Source organism: Bufo bufo, chromosome 2, assembly GCF_905171765.1.
Source record: "Bufo bufo chromosome 2, aBufBuf1.1, whole genome shotgun sequence".
Classification (NCBI taxonomy): domain Eukaryota; kingdom Metazoa; phylum Chordata; class Amphibia; order Anura; family Bufonidae; genus Bufo; species Bufo bufo.
Window position 1 is genome coordinate 757,280,241 of NC_053390.1, and position 23,380 is coordinate 757,303,620.

The 23,380-nt window shown below is 43.3% G+C and overlaps 1 protein-coding gene across 1 annotated transcript in view; it reads left to right on the plus strand.

Annotated features, from left to right (window-relative positions):
• The window catches only part of SEPSECS (Sep (O-phosphoserine) tRNA:Sec (selenocysteine) tRNA synthase), a 38,272-nt gene extending 20,160 nt beyond the window's left edge, over window positions 1-18,112 (plus strand). The window contains exons 8-10 of the mRNA XM_040419020.1: window positions 4,790-4,883; window positions 11,704-11,794; window positions 17,526-18,112. Of these exons, the coding sequence (XP_040274954.1) occupies window positions 4,790-4,883; window positions 11,704-11,794; window positions 17,526-17,811 (471 nt within the window). The 3' untranslated portion in view covers window positions 17,812-18,112. The remainder of the gene's footprint in view (window positions 1-4,789; window positions 4,884-11,703; window positions 11,795-17,525) is intronic.
• Window positions 18,113-23,380: the final 5,268 nt, after the last annotated feature.

The following is a 23,380-nucleotide window of genomic DNA, read 5'->3' on the forward strand; positions in this document are numbered from 1 at the left end:
CCGCAAAAAAAAAAAATAGAACATGTCCTATTCTTGTCCGCAATGTGGAACGCACATTGCCAGTGTCCGTGTTTTGCGGATCTGTGTGAATGGACCCTAATTCTGTGTAACTGCGCGGCAGACAGGATATTCACTGAAGTCCCTGCACTGCAACATCACCGGTTACCTGCATCTAGCCAGCAGACCTCTGCCTCTTGGTGTCACTGCAGATCACAAGACTGCGTCCTGAAGAGCGTTACGCCTACCATCTAATCATCTAACCATCAAATCTATGACGTGTGTAACTGTAACTCATTATTTTTATTTTTTTATTTTATTATCTTGGAGAAGATGCGACGGGGGGAATTTATCATGAGGGGAATATTAGAAGTCAGTTCTGCTGGAGTCTGCATTGATGTACTTTTCACCAGATTTATCAAATGTCACATGTTTGTTAAATTTGGAGATCTTTTTAAACCATTCTTGTCTAGAAATGTTACTCCAGTTTTTTTTTACACCCCCTCCCCCCAATGGAGTGAGTTTTTTAGAAGCTTTTAAAAAAGTCGCAGTGATAGATCTGGAGGGAACCTGAGATAAAAGCCCATTTTCCCACCCAGTTTTCAAAAATGAAGTGAGAAATGTAAAAAGTTGCAAATTTTTGCGTAACTAATCCCAAAAAGCTGCAAAGGCCCTCTAACTTTTTAAAGCTAGTGTACTGCTCTCTCCTATGTAGCAAGAGTACATGATAGATAATTTTTTGTTATCAAGGGCCTGCAGCCTGCCCCCTTAAAACAGAAGGTTCAAACTGTCCTGCCCCACAGTGCTCTCCGGTGGTCCACTCTGCCCCTGCTGTCTCCATCTTTTGACCCCCACGCTGCTTGCATACGGCGGTGCCAATGACTGCAGTGTATGTGATCGTGCCCATGCACCGCTCGATGTAGACAGTGCTAGGACCGGAAGATGGAGACAGCAGGGGCAGCACGGAGGACCGGATCAGCGGAAAGCAGGTAAGTGTGTATCTTCTGGGTGAGGGAGCTTGATACTTGAGCTTTACCAGAAAACCCATTTAAAGATGGGGGTGGAGCAGCCAGAATCATCTCTCAGGCTGGGGATACGGGAAGGAGATCTGAGTGGGGCAGTTTATAACCGAGGTTGCTGAGCTATGGTTTCTATAAGCTGCCAGCTGTCGTACAGGGACCTGATGTATAGTAAGGGCGATGTACAACGCACATTGGAAATAGAAGTGAGAGCTAAGAGAGAACGGGGCAGGAGTCATAGAGAAGTCCCCTGTGTCCGGACTAAGGTACCCAAATACGAGAGAAAACTTGATGTGACCTCGGTCTGACGATCTGGTCCACCTTCTTTAGCCAGTGTAGAGTTGAGGGAACATCTCTAGACTCCCAATGCAATGGGATTAGCAGCTGCAAGCATGTGGTTAGAAAGCCGTCTAGTTTTCGGATTTAAATCTGAGGGGTACAGCAAGAGCAGAGCTGTCTCAGGTTTAAGTGAGCGGGAAGTGTTACAGACTCCATTGGGCATCTTGAAGATCTGTTTGATTGATCGCAGTCCCACCAGATATCTAGGAAAGAGCCCCTCATACCCTCACATCTCCAGTAATTTGCATCTACTCTGTCGTACGTTTGTCTTAAGCAGTGTTAGATACCACCTTGAAACGGTTTTGTAAGAGTTCTCTTGCATCTAGAGATATGTTTGCGATTTGCGTAAAAGTGATGTATGTTGGGAGGGTGAGAATTTGGTTTGTGATTCTCTTTCCCACCTTCTGATGAGGCAATGAATGGACGGGTTCTCTAGAGGGAGGGGACATGTACGGCGGGCTGATCGGGCGGGTGCAGGTGCTGCTCCCGCCCCATCAGCGGCAGGGGTCCAGCAGTCACTGACAGTCGTACCCCTACTGCATACTCCGGCATCTGTGAAAACACCGATGCCAGCGTATTAACCCCTTTATATGCCACAGTCAAAGCATTGACCGCAGCATGCACGGGGTTTGTGGAGTGTACGTGTGCCCACCGCTTCCCCCTCGGGTCCCCGCGCTGCAGTGACGGGGACCCAATGGCAGAGAAGGCAAGCCCGATGCCTTCCATAGGCATCGGGGCTTGGCTTCTACGGAAGCCTGTAAAATCCAGCCCTTAGGGTGGGTCTCACAGGCAGGCTGTCTGCTTTCAAGCTGACATGCAATGTATTACAATACACGAGATATTGTAATGCATTGCAGAGGCGATCAGACCCCCAGAAGTTGAAGTCCCAGAGTGGCACAAAAATTAAAAGTAAAAAAAAAAAAAAACGCCCCTTTCCCAAAATGAAACACATAAAACTGTAAAAAAAAATTTTTTTTTTACATATTTGCTATCTCTGTATCCGTAACGACGGGCTCTATAAGAATATCACATGACCTAACCCCTCAGGTGAACATCATCAAAAAAAAAAAATGCTTTTTTTTTTGTCATCTTACATCACTAAAAATGCAACACCAAGCTATCAAAAAGGCATATGCCCCCAAAATAGTACCATCTGACCGATCACCTCATCCCACAAAAAATGAGCTCCTACCTAAGACAATCGCCCCAAAAAATAAAGAAAAAAAACTATGGCTCTCAGACTATGGAGACACTAAAACCATAATTTTTTTGTTTTTGTTTCAAAAATGCTTTTACTGTGTTAAATGTAAAAAAAAAAGTAGACATATTAAGTATCGTCGCGTCCGTAACAACCTGCTCTATAAAAATACCACATGACTTAACCCCTCAGATGGACACCGTAAAAAAAAAAAACAACTTACATCACAAAAAGTGTAATACCAAGCGATCAAAAAGTCATATGCACCCTAAAATAGTACGAATCAAACCGTCATCTCATCCTGAAAAAATGAGCCCCTTCATAAGACAGTCGCCCAAAAAAATAAAAAAAATAGCTATTGCTTTCAGAATATGGAGACACAATTTTTTTTTCATATTTGGTATTGTCGCGTCCGTCACAACCTGCTCTATAAAAGTACCACACGATCTAACCTGTCAATGAACGTTGTAAATAACTAAAAATAAAAACAGTGCCAAAACAGCTATTTTTTTTGTTACCTTGCATCACAAAAAGTGTAATATAGAGCAACCAAAAATCACATCATGTACCAACAAAACTGCCACCTTTTATCCCATAGTTTCCGAAATGGGGTCACTTTTTTGGAGTTTCTACTAGGGGTGCAAAAGGGGGTCTTCAAATGTGACATGGCAACTTCAAATTATCCCAGTGAAATCTGCTCTCCAAAAACCATATGGCGTTCCTTTCCTTCTGCGCCCTGCCGTTTGCCCGTACAGCAGTTTCCGACCACATATGGGGTGTTTCTGTAACCTACAAAATCGGGGTAATAGATATTGAGTTTTGTTTGGCTGTTAACCCTTGCTTTGTTACTGGAAAAAAATAGATTAAAATGGAAAATCTACCAAAAATGTGAAATTCTGAAATTTCATCTCCAGTTTCCTTTAATTCTTGTGGAACACCTAAAGGGTTAAAAAAGTTTATAAAATCAGTTTTGAATACCTTGAGGGGTGTAGTTTCTAAAATGGGGTCATTTAGGGTGGTTTCTGTTATGTAAGCCTCACAAAGTGACTTTAGACCTGAACTGGTCCTTAAAAAGTGGGTTTTGGACATTTTCAGAAAAATTTCAAGATTTGCTTCTAAGCCTTCTAACGTCCCCAAAAAATAAAATGGCATTCACAAAATGATCCAAACCTAAATTAGACATATGGGAAATGTAAAGTAATAACTGATTTTAGGAGGTATCACTATCTGCTTTTTTTTTTTTTTTTTTTCAATTTTTTTTTGTATTGAAATTTACATCTATCATGAGACAACTGTCTCACAATGGCTTGGATAAGTAAGTGTTCCAAAGTTTTTACCACATAAAGTGACACATGTCAGATTTCCAAAAATCGGCATGGTCCTTAAGGTGAAAAATGCCAGGGTCCTGAAGGGGTTAACTTGGATGGTGGTTTTGCTTGCATACAAATGCCTCTCGAACCAGGAAAGGGGGTATTGCTCTCCGCTTAAAATTAGATAAGGGCAAATATATTTGCACAAGTATTTGTACTGTTTATTCTCGAAAGGAGGAATGTTTACTAGATCTGATATTTTAGAAGCAGAAAGCTGTGTTTTTGTTTTATTCTTATGATGCAACCTTTTTCAGTAAAACCGGACCACGTGTATATCGATGTAGATATATAAATATAGTAGAAATCTGCAGCACTCGAAAGCCAGGTGCAAAAAATGTGACATTTATTCCCCCATGTACAGCAACATTTCTATCCTGTCACAGGACCTTTTTCAAACTTCTAAAAGGTCCTGTGACAGGACAGAAACGTTGCGGTACATGGGTGAATAAACGTCACTTTTAGTTTTTTTTAACCTGACTTTGCAGTACTGCTGATTTCTACTATATATTGAGATCTCCATAAGCTGGCACCCATTTGATACGTATTTTTGAGAAGTACTCAGAAGTACTCTCTCTAATACATAGGGGAGATTTATCAAACTGGTATGAAGTAAAACTGGCTTAAAGTTGCCCATAGAAACCAATCATTCCACCTTTCATTTTCCAAAGGAGCTGTTAAAAATGAAAGGTGGAATCTGATTGGTTGCTATTGGCAACTCTAAGCCAGTTTTCTTTTACACCAGTTTTTTTTATAAATGTGCCCCATAGTGTTTGTTCTTGTAGCTGTCCTGTCGTGACCATTGTCTTTATTACGTTATGTATTGTTGTGGTTTTCAGTAATTAATGAGCGCTGATTGTCTTTTCTAGGAATTATTTACATATCTTGCCATTGAACTGAAGGCTTTGGCTGCAAAACATAACGAGAGGTTACTAGATACCCCACATAACCCTATATCGATGGGTAAGTGAACATAACAAGCGGTTACCAATAGCCTACATAACTCCATATCACTGAGTGAGTGAATATAACGAGAGGTTACTAGATACCCCACATAATTCCATATCGTTGGGTAAGTGAATATAATAACAGGTAACTAGATACCCCACATACAGTGGGGCAAAAAAGTATTTAGTCAGTCACCAATTGTGCAAGTTCTCCCACTTAAAAAGATGAGAGAGGCCTGTAATTTTCATCATAGGTATACTTCAACTATAAGAGACATAATTAGAAAAGAAAAAATTTTGAAGAATTTATTTGCAAATTATGGTAGAAAATAAATATTTGGTCAGTAACAAAAGTTAATCTCAATACTTTGTTATATACCCTTTGTTGGCAATGACAGAGGTCCAGACGTTTTCTGTAAGTCTTCACAAGGTTTTCACACACTGTTGCTGGTATTTTGGCCCATTCCTCCATGCAGATCTCCTCTAGAGTAGTGATGTTTTGGGGCTGTCGCTGGGCAACACGGACTTTCAACTCCTTCCAAAGGTTTTCTATGGGGTTGAGATCTGGAGACTGGCTAGGCCACTCCAGGACCTTGAAATGCTTCTTATGAAGCCACTCCTTCGTTGCCCGGGCGGTGTGTTTGGGATCATTGTCACGCTGAAAGACCAGCCACGCTTCATCTTCAATGCCCTTGCTGATGGAAGGAGGTTTTCACTCAAAATCTCACGATACATGGCCCCATTCATTCTTCCCTTTACACGGATCAGTCGTCCTGGTCCCTTTGCAGAAAAACAGCCCCAAAGCATGATGTTTCCACCCCCATGCTTCACAGTAGGTATGGTGTTCTTTGGATGCAACTCGGCATTCTTTCTCCTCCAAACACGACGAGTTGAGTTTTTACCAAAAAGTTCTACTTTGGTTTCATCTGACATTCTCCCAATCCTCTTGTGGATCATCCAAATGCTCTCTAGCAAACTTCAGACGGGCCCGGACATGTACTGGCTTAAGCAGGGGGGCACGTCTGGCACTGCAGTATTTGAGTCCCTGGCGGCGTAGTGTGTTACTGATGGTAGCCTTTGTTTGGTCCCAGCTCTCTGCAGGTCATTCACTAGGTCCCCCCCATGTGTTTTTCGGATTTTTGCTTACCGTTCTTATGATCATTTAGACCCCACAGGGTGAGATCTTGCGTGGAGCCCCAGATCGAGGGAGATTATCAGTGGTCTTGCATGTCTTCCATTTTCTAATAATTGCTCCCACAGTTGATTTCTTCACACCAAGCTGCTTGCCTATTGCAGATTCAGTCTTCCCAGCCTGGGGCAGGTCTACAATTTGGTTTCTGGTGTCCTTCGACAGCTCTTTGGTCTTGGCCATAGTGGAGTTTGGAGTGTGACTGTTTGAGGTTGTGGACAGGTGTCTTTTATACCAATAACAAGTTCAAACAGGTGCCATTAATACAGGTAACGAGTGGAGGACAGAGGAGCCTCTTAAAGTTACAGGTCTGTGAGAGCCAGAAATCTGGCTTCTTTGTAGGTGACCAAATACTTATTTTATGTGATTTCCTGTATTCTTTCCCCCCATTCTGTCTCTCATAGTTGAAGTATGATGGAAATTACAGGTCTCTCTCATCTTTTTACGTGGGAGAACTTGCATAGGTGGTGGCTGACTAAATACTTTTTTTGCCCCACTGTATTCCCATATCACTGGGGAAGTGAAATAAAATTAGTATAGACAGTCTTCAGTGTGCTTTACAGTATTGCAATTTTCACATAAGTGTTTCATTAGACACATGGCCACATCACTTCCATAGTTGTGTGGAAAACAAAGTGGTGAGTCTACACTGTCCTAAAATTGCAAATACAGTAAAATTCCAGCCAATTGTACAAAAATCCAACAAAACAATTCAACAAAATTTTTTTTTTTTTTAAATAACCCGGTCCTAATAAAACTAACCCTGTTCTAATCATTCATATCATATAATAACATTTAGGTCTTGTGCACACGGCCATAGCTGTTTTTGCGGTTCGCAAATTGCAGATCCGCAAAACACGGATACCAGCCGTGTGTATTATGCTATTTACAGAATGGAATGTCCTGCCCTCTATGGAACTGTCCTATTCTTGTCCCTAAAACGGACAAGAATAGGACATGTTGTGTTTTTTATGTGGCGCTGTCGAACAGACATACGGTTTGGAAAGTGTGCACGCGCCCTGATCCAGTCCACATTAACTACCACAGACCACCTATGGACCATGGAATTGTAGAGATGACGTCATGATGTAGATGTTCCTATTCCATCGTAGTTTCCTGGGGATTACATTAGTTTTAGATTATTCTCCTATTCTGTAATGTCATTTATAATCTATGTAAGTGCCTATGTCAACCACTACAGAGCTCACTGCCGCTGACGTCCTCGTGTAGTTCTATATGGGGTCTGAATATATGACTGCATTACATTTGAGAGGATGTGCCATGTAGTTATCCTTAGGACTCATCCAATCACCTACTGAATTGTTTAAAGGGAGTCTGTCTGCCGTTTTGACCAAGCAAAACTGCTGACAGCACTAGTTAGGGGCAGGGAACTGCAAGACAAACATACCTTTCAAGAATCCAGAGTAGTGTGAATATTTTTGTATTCTGACACGGTCAGGTCCACCAAGGTGCTGTCAATCCAGTACACTAGACTATTGGAATTTTCAAATGGAATCTGTCAGTAATTTTGCGTTGCCAAGACTGCTGACAGACTCCCTTTAAAATTCCACTAGGCAGTGGCTACAAGTAGAAGCAAGAAAGGAGGAATCCAGAGGCGGCGCGGCTGTACGGAGAGTCAGAGGCAAGGTCTTTAGTCATGGAATTACTTTTTATTAACGCACTCGCAACACGTTTTGGAACCAAACCAGTTCCTTCGTCAGGTGACTACTTAATCATTAAGCAGTCACGTGACGAAGGAACCGGTTTGGTTCTGAAGTGTGTTGTGGGTGTACAGCCATGCCGCATCTGAATTCCTCTTTCCTTACTTCTACTTGTCACTTAACTGGCCAGGTTCCGGGTCTGTGAAGGATTGTGTGCAGCAGCTCAGGACAAGTCTTCTGTGTTGTAAAAGGTGCTATGCCCTCTGTATAACTGTAAAAAGTGAGTGGCAATTGCCAACTGTCTGTTCTGTACTTGTCGTCCTTCCCATTTCCTTTCTCTCTCCCTCTTTCTAGCTTTTTAAGTTTGACTAGGTAGGAGCTGGTATAGTAAGACAAAGATGCCTTCTGTTGAGCTTTTCTCATCAGGAATATTGTGACTATGAAGTTTTATTCTGCCAGGTTCTGCTCCTGCAAGTGCACTGGAGGCAGAGCTTCACTGTCAAGTGTCTTCTGCCCCTCTGCTCTGATTGATGGTTATAGTGGCCTCCTGGTTGCATGTTACCGCTGTCGCCCAGCAGATGAGACACTGAGAAGCAGCTCAATGCAGAAAGCACAGCCTCCTGGACACTTGCAGGAGCAGGACCTGGCAGGATAATATTTTTATTCTCCTCTCCTGGTAAGAAAGGCTTCACAGAAGACATGCTTGTCTTGCTCTTCCCATCCCCTACCTAGTTGAATTTTAAAGGGAGTCCGTCAGCAGCCTGACCATTTAAAACTGCTGACAGACTTCATTTAAAATTCCAGTATTCGAATGTATTGGATTGACAGCACGTCGGTGGACCAGACAGTGGCAGAATAGTTTTACTGTATGGTCGTTACCTAACATACAGGTTTAAAAGCAGTCTATGATTTGGGTATGGAAATAGGAGGGAAATAAGTGTACAAATATACAATATTACAGAGTTCAGCATTTTAATTTAATTATTAAATAAATAAAGTTTAGGTGTGCTTTAATTTTTTAAGACAATTAATGAGCTTTTCAGCCCTGTTTAATTTATGTAACAATGATGGGGAGGATCTAGCGAGTGCATGGCTTTCTGATCAAGGAGGCGGTGGTACACCAAAAGCCTTCTGTCCGCTGCTGTATAAATCTGATTCTTCCATCTAAAAAGCTTCATATTCAGATAAATGGATGTAAAATAAGTATAATCTGACTGCAGTGAATCTGTATTCTCAGCACAAAGGGATACTTGCCGTAAGCACTTAGACCGGACGTAATGGTTCAGTACAATCAATGGCTCAGTTTCTCTGCTGCGCTGTGTGAAGGCCGGGCACAAATGCTTTCTGATAATTTGCGCTATGTGACGTTAAAGTATTCAGCTGCAAGGAAATGGTTATTAGAGCCTCCTGGGATTCTGCAAACTACAGCACACACTTTTTAAGATGTCAAGATTGTACCTTACCAGTGTTTTCCAGAAGTAAAATATTGATGACCAATCCCCAGGATAGGTCCTCAATATCCCATGAAGGGTCCGACTCATGGCACCTCTGCCAGTCAGCTGTTTGAAGAGGCCTTAGTGCTCCGGTTAGCGCTGTGACCACTTCCTAGCCCAGTGACATCACGTTAAATGGTCACTGGAGAAAAGGGGGTGGGGCTTAGCTAGAGTGGCGGACCCTGCCGCGTTCCAACGGATTTAGGGCTCTTTCACACCTGCGTTGTTCTGTTCCGGCATAGAGTTCCGTCGTCGGGGCTCTATGCCGGAAGAATCCTGATCAGGATTATCCCAATGCATTCTGAATGGAGAGAAATCCGTTCAGGATGCATCAGGATGTCTTCAGTTCCGGAACGGAACGTTTTTTGGCCGGAGAAAATACCGCAGCGTGCTGTGCTTTTTGCTCCGGTCAAAAATCCTGAACACTTGCCGCAAGGCCGGATCCGGAATTAATGCCCATTGAAAGGCATTGATCCGGATCCGGCCTTAAGCTAAACGTCGTTTCGGCGCATTGCCGGATCCGACGTTTAGCTTTTTCTTAATGGTTACCATGGCTGCCAGGACGCTAAAGTCCTGTTTGCCATGGTAAAGTGTAGTGGGGAGCGGGGGAGCAACACACACCGTCCGTGCGGCTCCCGGGGCGCTTCAGAGTGACGTCAGGGCTCCCCACGCGCATGGATCACGTCATCCATGCGCATGGGGCGCTCTGACGTCATTCTGGAGCGCCCCGGGAGCCGCACGGACTGTAAGTATACCTCTCCCCCGCTCCCCACTACTACTATGGCAGCCAGGACTTTAATAGCATCCTGGGTGCCATAGTAACACTGAACGCATTTTGAAGACGGATCCGTCTTCAAATGCTTTCAGTTCACTTGCGGTGTTACGGATCCGGCGGGCACCTCCGGCAAATGGAGTACACGACGGATCCGGACAACGCAAGTGTGAAAGAGCCCTTACTGTAACTTGCACCAGAAACTGGCGTAAGTTATAGCTCAAGTCTGCACCAGACCCTTGTAGACACCTATGGCACAAAGATAAGACATTTCGGACATTATGGCACAAAGATAAATGTCAAATCCGCTCCCATCTCGAGAACAGGGCCTTGACGTGAATGGAAAGAGCGCTGCACTTCCGTACCACCCTCCATTCACTGCTATAGGACTTCCGAAAATAGCCAAGCACTCTGTCGGCTATTTTTGGAATTTCCATAGTCGTGAAAGAAGGGGTGATGACCGATCCTCAGGATAGGCCATCAGTATCTGATTGTGGGGGTCCGACACCCAGGATCCCCACCGTCACCTGTATGAAGAGACTGCGGCGCTCCCTGGGTTCAACGTTCACAAGTGCAGCTCTGTCCCATTCAAGTGCTTGTTGTGCCTAAATTCCCCCCTCACCTAATACCCTTATGTAAGCATGCTGGGCTCGCATGTTCTCATTGGTGAGAGGGGAATAAGCCAGACCTCTTTGGTGGCCCTAACATTTGCTGTCAGGGTTGGGACACCCCCTTAGACAGATGGTTGACTGCTCCCACCTCTAGGATAGATAGGCCATCAATGTTTACTTCCCAGAAAGCCCCTTCGTTCAGCCTCGACTGGATGTAGTTGTGCCAGACTGAGAATTCATAGGTCTGTGCTGTATATCGACCTATATCTTAAGATTGTATTAGACAGGCAGATCATCCAGGCGATTTGGTTGGAGGGAAGCGTTCCTTCCCGGCAATCGCCTGCTCGTCAGCGGAGGAGACCACTGCTATTACATGCAGCAATCTCCTCCACAGTATGGGGGGGGGGGGGGTGATCACTAATGCCACCGCTCATCCCCATACTGAATCACGGTTTGCCAGCAGCAGATTGTGATTAGACGGCACGATCAGCCACTGGCAAACAATGGTTTTTAAACCTGTTGAATGATTTGGATTGCCCGATGAACGGGCGTTTGCTTGGGTAATCAGCGGCAGTGTTAGAGCTCATGTGACGGCTGGGCCCCTATTGAGGTACGCAATATACAGGCAATGGCCATTTGTGCACTGCATCACGGATGTAGACCCACTCACTTGAATGGGTCCGGAAGGTGCGGTTAGGACAGGGGCACGGCAGCACTACAGAGTTTTCTGTCCATGGCTCCCCACCAAAAAATAAGTAGCGCATGTACTACTTTTTTGCGGTGCAGACCACATTCAAGTGAATGCGTCCGCATACGGTGGCCCTACGTTTGTGTGCAGGAGCCCTCGTTAGCGATGATCTGGCAGACTATCTGCCAGTCTAATACACTCTTCACACTGACAGCAAGCGGAGATCTTGCAGCAGTGGTACTTGTCTGGCCTCCACCGGGTGAATGTATCTGCAGGAAGCTTTCCCAGCGTGTACTACACTGCCAACACAATAAATTTATAGCTTATACCTGTATATACGATGGTTAGGTTTCCCTAATTGTCAGACATGTGGCCTTGTATGTAATCCTTTCACTTCTTCTCACTTCCTTCTAACCATCAAGCAATGTCTTTGAAGAATCTGAGTGACAAGGGCGGCTCGGCCATCACCCAGCTGGGGTCCATGCTCTTCACAAGACAAGTGTCCGGTGCCCGGTGAGTGTTTCGTACACGGGGAACAAAGGCTTCCTAGGAAATGTGCGCTGATAGATGGGGTTGGCTATAAGGAGCGTAGAGGTAGCGGTCACACCGGAGTCCCCAATGGTCCCTTCTGCCACAAAAGGTCCACGGTAAGGTGGAGGCTTACTACAGTACCTCTCTTATTTAGGCTCCTTAGGTGTAGATGGGGCACAGTTACCTGATAAATTTCCTGTTGAACTTTTCCAAATTCACCTCCAGTCTGAGAGCTAAGCTGCAGTGTAAAGGATGAGTGACAGCAGCTGATAAGACAGTAGATGGACTTCAGACTACTGTAGACTTCAGTCACTCCTCATTGCTGTGTCCTGATGGAGAAAAGCTAAAAAGCAGCAAAGTAACCGACACTGAAGGGCTGAAATAGCCGAAACTCATTATCCTCAGGGAACGACTCGTATGCCCTTGTTTTAGCCCAAATTTGATCATCCACTTCCTTTATATCCTGAAAACCTTCCACGTATGTATATAGATGCTTTCTAACACAAACGGGGTAAATATCCCCTTTTCGCTTCTTGGAGACTGAATGAATGCTTTTCTGGTGTCTGTCGTCCTTCTCAAGAATTACCGCTAAAAGGGGAAGGCCCAGTGTGAGCTACAGATGTAGTAGAGTTAACACTAATGCTTTCTGAGGCGTGTTATCTAAACTAAATGCGTTAAGCAAACACCTTCAATTGCTTTTCAATGGCTTTTGTTTCAAGATAACGCGATGAGTTAAGAGTTTGAGTGTTAACCCTGCTACATCTGTAGTCCTAAGCGCGACCCGTGAGCTGTCCTGACCGCTCAGTTTTAGTAAATACCCACAATAAGTGATCCTGAAGCATCTTTTCTAGTAACTCTGTGTGGTGCAGTTCCTCTGTTATTCCTCCTGAACATTTATAAATTAATATGTAGTACCGTTCCCCTTGTTAAAAGGGTGTGTACCAAAGTACATAGGGGCATCCCCCCCAACTGGTAATACCTAGATGTCAGCTAACTTATACATTTGTAGGAGGAATAAAAGAGGAATGACATGATGCAGAGTTATAAGAGAATATGCTCCAGAATTTCATGTAGCGGACAATGATTCCTTATGGACTGATCAGGAAAGCCAATAAATCCCCTTTAAGTGCAAAATGCTTTATTACTCAGAATTATTGAGTTTTGACCAGCTCTGAGCAAAACTGCAGCGTCCACACGTCTGGCGATCAGCAGTCTCGTAGATCATATTCAGCTGAGGCGGTAATGTCTCTGTACTGCTGGGAAGTACAGAAGCTGATCCACATCCTAGGAAACCGATACAGGACATGGGAGGGGCAGTATGTTATTTTAACTCCTCTCCCATAGGACCTCATCTATATTTAAAAAGTAAGATTTCTCTCATAATCTCAGGATATCAGTGAGACATCAATGTGCCTCATACCTCGTTTGATCTGTATATAGTGATTATCAGCATGAACTAATATCTTATAATAATCAATATTCATATTTATATGGCTACTTGAATGGAAGAACTGAATATGTAAAGCGCCACCCAGTGGACAAAGCTTATAACCCAAGTGAGAGGATAGTATTGAATTGGACATGCATCTTGTGTCCAGGTAGTGTAAGCAGGGGCCACAGAAATGGTGTGTTTAACATAGAAACCTAGAATGTGTCGGCAGATAAGAACCATTTGGCCCATCTAGTCTGCCCAATATACTGAATACTATGAATAGCCCCTGGCCCTATCTTATATGAAGGATGGCCTTATGCCTATCCCATGCATGCTTAAACTCCTTCACTGTATTTGCAGCTACCACTTCTGCAGGAAGGCTATTCCATGCATCCACTACTCTCTCAGTAAAGTAATACTTCCTGATATTACTTTTAAACCTTTGCCCCTCTAATTTAAAACTATGTCCTGTATTTAAAAGTTTCTATCATATCCCCTCTGTCTCGTCTTTCTTCCAAGCTATACATGTTAAGGTCCTTTAATCTTTCCTGGTAAGTTTTATCCTGCAATCCATGTACCAGTTTAGTAGCTCTTCTCTGAACTCTCTCCAAAGTATCAATATCCTTCTGGAGATATGGTCTCCAGTACTGAGCACAATACTCCAAATGAGGTCCCACTAGTGCTCTGTAGAGCGGCATGAGCACCTCCCTCTTTCTACTGGTAATTCCTCTCCCTATACACCCAAGCATTCTGCTAGCATTTCCTGCTGCTCTATGACATTGTCTGCCTACCTTTAAGTCTTCTGAAATAATGACCCCTAAATCCTATTCCTCAGATACTGAGGTTAGGACTGTATCACAGATTTTATATTCTGCTCTTGGGTTTTTACGTCCCAGGTGCATTATCTTGCACTTATCAACATTAAATTTTAGTTGCCAGATTTTTGACCATTCCTCTAGTTTTCCTAAATCCTTTTCCATTTGGTGTATCCCTCCAGGAACATCAACCTTGTTACAAATCTTTGTGTCATCAGCAAAAAGACACACCTTACCATTGAGGCCTTCTGCAATTTCGCTGATAAAGATATTAAACAATATGGGTCCCAGAACAGATCCCTGAGGTACCCCACTGGTAACAAGACCTTGGTCTGAATATACTCCATTGACTACAACCCTCTGTTCCCTGTCCCTCAGCCACTGCCTAATCCATTCAACAATATGGGAGTCCAAGCCCAAAGACTGCAATTTATTGATAAGCCTTCTGTGTGGGACAGTCTCGAAAGCCTTACTAAAGTCTAGATAAGCGATGTCTACTGCACCTCCTCCATCTATTATTTTAGTCACCCAATCAAAAAAATCAATAAGATTAGTTTGACGTGATCTCCCAGTAAACCCATGCTGTTTTTCATCTTTCAATCCATGGGATTTTAGATGTTCCACAATCCTCTCCTTAAGTATGGTTTCCATTAATTTCCCCACTATTGATGTCAGGCTTACTGGTCTATAGTTGCCTGATTCCTCCCTACTACCTTTCTTGTGAATGGGCACAACATTTGCCAATTTCCAATCTTCTGGGCCGACTCCTGTTACCAGTGAGTAGTAAATAAATCTGTTAATGGTTTTGCTAGTTCGCCACTGAGCTCTTTTAATAGCTTTGGGTGTATCCCATCAGGCCCCTGTGACTTATTTGTATTAATTTTAGACAGCTCACTTAGACCCTCTTCCTCTGTAAAGACGCATGCATCAAAAGATGCATTAGTCTTCCTCCCTAACTGAGGTCCTTTTCCTTCATTTTCCTTTGTAAAAACTGAACAGAAGTATTCATTGAGGCAGTCAGCTAGTTCTTTATCTTCTTCCATATACCTTCCTTCTTTTGTTTTTAATTTGGTAATTCCTTGTTTTAGTTTCCTTTTTTTCATTTATGTATCTGAAGAATGTCTTATCGCCTTCTTTCACTGACTGAGATAATTTCTCTTCTGCCTGTGCTTTAGAAGCTCTTATAACTTGTTTTGGCCTCTCTCAGCCTAATCTTATAAATTTGCCTGTCATCCTCGTTGTTTTTTTTTTTGTTTTTTTTTATAATTACTAAATGCTATCTTTTTGTTTTTAATGATTTTGGCCACTTCTGCTGAGTACTACAGTGGTCTCTTCCTTTTTTTGCTTTTATTGACAAGCCTAATGCAATTATCTGTTGCCCTCAATAGTGCCACTTTTAAGTAGTCCCATTTCTCCTGGACTCTATTGAAACTGTTTCAATCTGATAGGGACTCGTATATCACTAATCTAATTTTAGAAAAGTCAGTTTTTCTAAAATCTAAATCTTTTGTTTTTGTGTGGTGTGACTGTCACTGTACTTAGTACTGAGTACCACAGTGGTCTCTTCCTTTTTTTGCTTTTACTGACAAGCCTAATGCAATTAGGCCTCTACATTACAGCGATATCGGGCGTGCACCCATTCACTTCACATTGGTTGGCTGCGCGGGCTGCCATAGTTTATTAGTCAGGTATTCTGATTGGCGTGCTTCCTGCAGACATGGGATTGCTAAGGACTCATGCACAGGAACGTGTGCCACCCATACCGTGCAATGGGGAACGCAAATTGCACCATCCGTGTGGCCTGCGATGACGGATGCAGACACATTCAACTTGAATAAGTCTGCGATCCGTCCGCACTGCAAAAAAAAATAGAACTTCTTGTTTTATGATGCAGAGACACGGACCGAAATGTGTTTTTGCTCCGTGCCTCCTCTCTGTATCTTCCGGATTGCGGACCCATTCAAGTGAATAGGTCCGCATCCGTTATATGGTGCACATATGGCTGGTGCCCGTATATTGCAGACCCGCTGTTTTGTGGGCCGCAATACGGGGGAACCGCCACACGTTCATATGTATAAGCCCTAACACTTAGTCTTGGAGCTCGTGCCGTGTTTTGCGGTCCGCAATTTGTTAAACGGAACGAACAGCCGTTTATAGAAATGCCTATTCTTGTCTGCAAAACGGACAAGAATAGGACATGACTTATAATTTTTGCGGGGCCACATAACGGAGCAGCGGATGCAGACAGCACACGGACTGCTCTCCGCATCTTTTGCGGCCCCAGTGAAGTGAGTGGGTCCGCACACGAGCTGCAAAAAATGCGGCTTGGATGCGGAACCAAACCACGGTCGTGTGAACGAGCCCTTATGAAGAGGGTAAGAGCAGCTCGACTTGAGAAGCTTCAGACATGGTAGGAAGGGGTTACCACGGATAGTGTGCCCTTAAAGGAGCTAGGCCCATGAGGGGCAATTCGGGAAATTAGACCGGTGCTTTTTTACGGAGGTCCTTGACTGTCAAGGGGGAAGACATTTCCCTTAGGCCTCCTTCACGCACATTTTAGGTCTTAATTTTTGGGAAAACCGCATGTACAAGATGATCTCAAGTGGTTTTTATGGAATTTTTTTATTTTTAATTGGCACCATCTATTACATGCAACTTTTTATGGTATTTTTAAAGTTATATATTGGAAAATGCCAGAAACCAAAATCCTGACAAAAAAACACAATAGAAAACATAGGTAAACTATGTGTAAAGCTGGCCTATACTAAATTCTGGAGGAACTCACCCACAACTGCATTGTAGGAATTACTGTCCTTTCATCCAGGTGGACAGAGCTCCTTATGGCCTCACCCCCAACTTCTCTGTATCCTCTGAACATGGTTCTTAAGGTGGGTTTACACCGCGCGATGTTACAGCCGATTGTCGGGAAGGAAGCGTTCCTTCCCGACAGTCGGCTGCTCGTTCAGTGAAGGAGGCCGAACATTTACATGCAGTGATCTCCTTCACAGTATGAGGATGAGTGATGGCTATTATGATCGCTCATCCCCATACCGAATCATAGTTTCTGGGCAGCAGATCACTGTTTAGACCACACGATCTGCTGCCCAGAAATGATGATTGGTGTTCCTGCACGAACGTCAGCATTACCCAATGAACGAGCCGTTTGCTCATTCATCAGGTGATCGGCGGCACATTTAGATTGCCAGGTTTTCAGGAATGTTCATTCTCGATAATCTGCCCGAATATTGGGCCGTGTAAATCCACCTCTACACTAAAGAGCTTTATTGTTTTTTTATTTTAATAGATTTTTATTTTTATTTTTTTACAAAAAGACTTAGACATAGACCAGAACCTACACCCTAACATAGTCCGACAGATAAGCCTTCTCCTCCTGTGGTATACTGAATATCCGCCACTTGTTTTCTACTGCACAGTACTGACTTTCTTCCCGCTGTATCTCCTCCAGGGTTGTGCCACTTGGAACATCACAAACAGTCAGTGGATACGTTTTCAAGGGTTTTATGTCTCACAGCAATGACTATCCATGCGCTTACCTGAATGCTGCATCCGCCATTGGCATTAAAAAGCAAGATATTGACCTGTTCATCAAGAGACTGGACAAGTGCCTCAAGCAGTGCAGGAAAGAGAAAGCCGTGGAGGATGCAGCCTCGGGTACTCCATCGGCAATAGAGGAGGATGTTACAGAATTAACCAAGGATTTGACCGTCTCCCTGCGAGTGGACGCTGTGTAAAAGTGGAAGATCTAGACGGTGCACGTGTCATGAGTAACGTGTAGTAGACTGTTCACAATGGGAAATCCTGATTTCAAAACCTCAAAAATTTGGAAGAAAAAAAGGGCCGCTTTCTCTGGACGAGTCATGTCTTCATTATTCCAACAGACCAGAAATAAGGTTTGTTTTGGGTAAGAAATGGGACATGGTGAAGCCAGTTTTACATAAAACATTACGCTGAAGTGCCTTTGACCTGTATCCTCATTGCCCGGTGCTGCGTTACATGTTTTGATTTATTTCATTATTAAATCGTTTTAATGTTTTGTTTTGTTTTTCTCACAAATTCTTACTTAGTATTAGTGTTTCACAAAGGTGCATCAAAGACAGCGAGGGTTAATGTGTCCATCAAGATAAGACTATATCTCAAAAAAGTCTAATGAATAAGATGGAGGTCAAGGCTTTTTGGTAGCGCTGAATACGACTAAGGGCTCATGCACACGACCGTATGTATTTTGCAAATATGCATGACATCAGTGTGCATTCCGTATTTTGCGGAACGGAACAGCTGGCCCCTAATAGAACAGACCTATCCTTGTCCGTAATGCGGACAATAATAGGATATGTTCCATTTTTTTGCGGAACGGACATATGGGGACGGAATGCACACAGAGTAACTTCAGTTTTTTTGTTTTTTCGGACCCATTCAAATGAATGGTTCCGCATACGGTCCGCAAAAAAAAATGGAACGGACAAGGAAAGAAACTACGTTTGTGTGCTTGAGCCCTAAAGGTGATGGAAAACAGCACCAGGTCTGATTGGTTATTGTTTTTAGTAATCAGACCCTTTACTCGGTATTTAGTTGAGATCAAAGTTCTAACTTGTTTTCATCAGACCAGAGAATCTTGTTTCTCACAGACTGAGAGGTATGCGCCTCCACGCAATCCTGTCTCTGAGCTCTATAGGCAGTTATTTCCTCCTCATGGTTTTTGCTCTGATATGCTTTGTCAGATTTGAGATAGGAGAAGTGGGAGGCGCCCAGATCTAAATCTCAAGTGTCATAGCAACGTGTCTGATTACCATACTTATGTCCATGGGAAATTTTAATTTATCCTTTTTGAATAAATTAGCAAAAAAATACTTTGAATTCAGTTTTTACTTTCACTTTATCGGGTATTAAGTGCAGATTGATGGGGAATTTTATTTATTTTAGCACAAGGACACACATAACAAAATGTGAGGAAAGTGAAAATCTTATCTATTGTAAACAATTGTCAGAAAGCAATCATTTTACTACATTAAATTTTACTTCACACACAGATTTGTATGGTCTTTTTTTACTGCTTTAAAAAGGCATAAAAGCCACTTGCGTTTTGCACACAGCATGCATTCTTAATGGTGTTTTTGTTAAATGCTTTATTTTTTTTTCCAGTCATTTTTTTTCCCTATACAGAAAGTGATGAAAAATGCTTTTGATTCGACATGCCTTTGTTTAAAAAAAAAAGACACCAAAAACACCAAACAACAAAAAAAAGTGCCTGTAGCCCAAAAAAGTTTTGCCTTTCATATTTCTTATAGACTTTTATGTTACATCTGGAGCTGGCATTATTTTTTTTTTTTTTTTTTTTAGCAAAAATGCAACTAAAAAGCTATGTAAGAATCCACTCTAAAGTTGCTGCCACACATGTGCATTTTTTTTTTCAATAGCACACCCCAAAAATGCCTGGCTTCTGGTCAAAATGGCACTAAAAACACTACAAAAATGCTGCAAATAGTGTTTTAGCACACTATTTATTTTTTGCATGATTTATTTATTTTTATTCATTACTAATATAAAGCCAATGCAAAATTGCCTTAAAAATGGGGGGGGGGAAACATTGCCATTTGTGGTGTTTGTCAAGAAGGTGAAAAATATGTCTGAGTAGTGTTTCCATTACGGAATTCATAGATATCCCGAACCTTGTACACCAAACTTGAAAACACAAGTTCGCTCATCCCTATCTATGAGACTAAAACAACAGAGAATCCGCCACACCCAGAGCATGCTGTGATTTCACAACACCAGTGACCAAAAAAGAAAAAGCAACTTACCATAGACTTCCATGTAACATCAGGAGCTGATGCCTTTTTGCCTAGAAAAGCATCAAAAATCGGACAACCCTTAAAAAAACACCTGAAAAAAAATCATTCAGAAATATAAAAATGCTTTCAGTCACAAACATTTAACATGTAGATTTGTTGCATGAAATGTGTGTAACTGAAAAAAATTTCCAACCATTTAAATAGGGTTGTATTGGCGGCATGTACGTGAATTTCTGCAAGCGCCATTCAGATGAATAGAACAATCGCCGAAAAGTTTGCAACAAATCTCGGCAATGAGAGGCCACTTAAAGAGGACCTTTTCATGTTTTTTTTTATTTTTATAAAAGGTCCTATTGCGGGGTACTGATGCTGCCTCCCTGTCTGTTGTTTTTTTTCAATCTCGCTCCTAAGCCCCGCTGTGCCCCCTGTAGTTTTCCCGCTCAGTATGTTAATCCTGAGCATTGGAACAGGGAGGAGGAGACGCCAGGGTTTCTCAATAGGCGTCTCCTTCTCCCGCTGTGACACTCTGCGCTGTGATTGAACCGCACTACAGCCAGGGAGAAAAAAAAGCAGCTCACCTTCTCCCGCTGTGACACTCTCCGCTGTGATGGGATCGCGGCACAGCCAGGGAGAAGGAGACGCCCATTGAGAAACCCTGGCGTCTCCTCCTTCCTGTACCGATGCTCAGTATTAGGGCTCATGCAGACGGCCGTTGTCCGGCCGTGTGCATCACGGATCGTGTACTCCTTCACTTCAATGGGTCCGCAATCCGGGAGATGCGGAACGGAGGCATGGATCGGAAGCACTACGGAGTGCTTCCGTGGGTTTACTCTACGTGCCTCCGCACCGCAAGAAAGTAGCACATGCACTACTTTTTTGCGGTGCGGACAGATCATGGACAAGTTGAATGGGTCTGGATCTGTCTGCGGCAGCCGCACGGATGTTGCCGCGCATTGGGAACCGCAAATTGCGGTCCCCAATGCACGGAGCGGCCAGCACACGGTCATGTGCATGAGTCCTTAACATACTGAGCGGGAGAACTGCAGGGGGGCACAGCAGGTATAGGAGCGATATTTTAAAAAAATCAGGCAGGGTGGCATCATCAGCGTACCCCACAAGTAAAGGTATTTATCCAGAATAAAAAAATAAATCATGAAAGGTCCTCTTTAAAGGGGTTGTACCACCATAAGAGCTTAACCCCCATCCAGAGGATATGGGATAAGCATCTGATTAGTGGTGACCCGACTGCTGGGGCCCCCACCAACCACAAGAGGGAGGCACCGGAGGCCCGAGAGTGAATGGAGCGGCGATCAAGCATGCTGTTCTACTCTATGGGATTTGGCTTCTGTCAGTCTCGTAGAGTAGAATGGAGCAGTAGTGTGTATGAATGTCCACTACTCTTGTGATTGGTGGGGGGTCCCTGCAGTCGGATCCCCCCTGATCAGATGCTTATCTCCTGTCCTGTAATGTAGTGTCTCTATAAGGGTCCATTCACACATCCGCAGTGTTTTGCGGATCCGCAAAACACTGGGCCGGCACCCCAATAGAAATGCCTATTCTTGTCCGCTGCATTCATTGAAAATGGATGGGTCTGGATACGTTCCGCAACGTTGCAGAACGGATCTGGACCCATTCATTTTCAATCCGCATTTCCCCAGCTGCGGACAAGAATAGGAATTTCTATTGGGGTGCTGGCCCAGTGTTTTGCGGACGTGTGAATGGACCCCTAAGGCACATGACCAGGAAAATCATGATGTGGGAAAATGCTGACATGCTTTTGTATAAAATAATTTTCCAATAGTGTCTTTTATTTCTGGTACTCCATTTTCTATATGCCGTAGGGCTCTTTACAGACGTGCACATCACTCACTGCCCCCTATGGAGCTCACAATCTAAGTGCCCAGTCTGTAGGTCTCTGCCTGTTCACCAGGCTTTAAACATGGCTTACACATTAGACTAGTGTGGGCCGAACTTGCCAATTGTCTGGTATTGGAGTTTAAACTGATGATCGTTAACCTCTTTTTCTAGGGCAGGGGTAGGCAACCTCTGGCACTCTAGCTGCTGTGAAACTATGACTCCCAGCATGCATACTTGCAGAACTCCCATAGAAATGAACTGAGCATGCTGGGAATTGTAGTTTCACAACAGCTGGCGTGCTGAAGGTTGCTGACCCCTGTCTTAGGGAATGGAAACTCCACAAAAATGTAAAAAAATTAATTTATTCTGTATATGCAGACTATAATCTGATGGGAAAAGTTTACTGTGTGAAACGAGATGACAAACTCCCTTTAAGTCCAGCACTGGAATTACTTTTAGAGGAATGCAGCGGGCAGTAATGCTATGTATTTACAAAGTTACTTAAAGAGGAACTCTCGCCTCTCCTGACATGTCTGTTTTAGAATTAACTTGTATCTCCCCCATGTAATAACAATTTTGGAGCATCTATTCTTATGACTCTGTGTTGTGCCGTTCCTTTATTATTCCTGCTAGAAGTTATGAATGAATTACTAGTAGTCTGCAATGAAGGTCCAGCCTGGTGTTACCAGTTGCGAGTGTATCCCTGCACAGTCTGCAGTGGCTGCACTGATTGGATAGTGTCAGACTGTGCAGGGACACACCCCCAACTGGTAACACCAGGCTGGACCTTCATTGCAATCTGCTAGTAATTCATCCATAACTTCTAGCAGGAATAATAAAGGAAGGACACAACATAGAGTCATAAGAATAGATGCTTTAGAATTGTTATTACATGGGGGGGATGAGCGTAGTTACTAAAACAGACATGCCAGGAGAGGGGACAGGTAGGGAGGAGTGGACCCGAACTTTACAGGTTCGGTGTTCAGGTGCTGTAGGAATTCCGTTATCACAGAATATAACGGAATTTGTAGACGGAATGCAAAATGGAAGCCTTTTAGAGTCATAATAGAAGTCTATGGGCAGCATAACGGATCCTTCTGGTTTCCCTCATGCAGAACGAAAAACAAAGTCCTGCATAACGGAAACCAGACGCTTCCTTTATGTTTGGCCATAGACTTCTATTATGACAGATCAAAATGGAATGCCTCTTAAAGGCTTCCATTTTGCATTCCGTCTACAAATTCCTATATATTCCATTATATTGGGATTCCTACACCACCTGAACCCGACTCGAACCTGTCAATTTCGGGTTCGCTCATCCCTAGTTACAGGCCCTCTTTAAAGTTTTATCGATGTATTTCACTTGTGTCTATGGAATGCACACTCTATATGCATTTATACATAAATATGATGAACTGTATATTACCTATTTTTTATCTCGCCACATCCCATTTAATTGTCAATTCTATAACGACATGGACCATGAATATCAAAGGAATTGAAACTGACTGACAAATTAACGTCAGCAAAAAATAATGGTAGGAAACGGCCTCTGGGTACATTGCAACCGTGACGAAGATGACCTGTCTGGCGCCCGCGTAGAATAAAATTTCCAGGTAGGACTGTGTTCCGCGGCTGCACATTCTGTAGCACT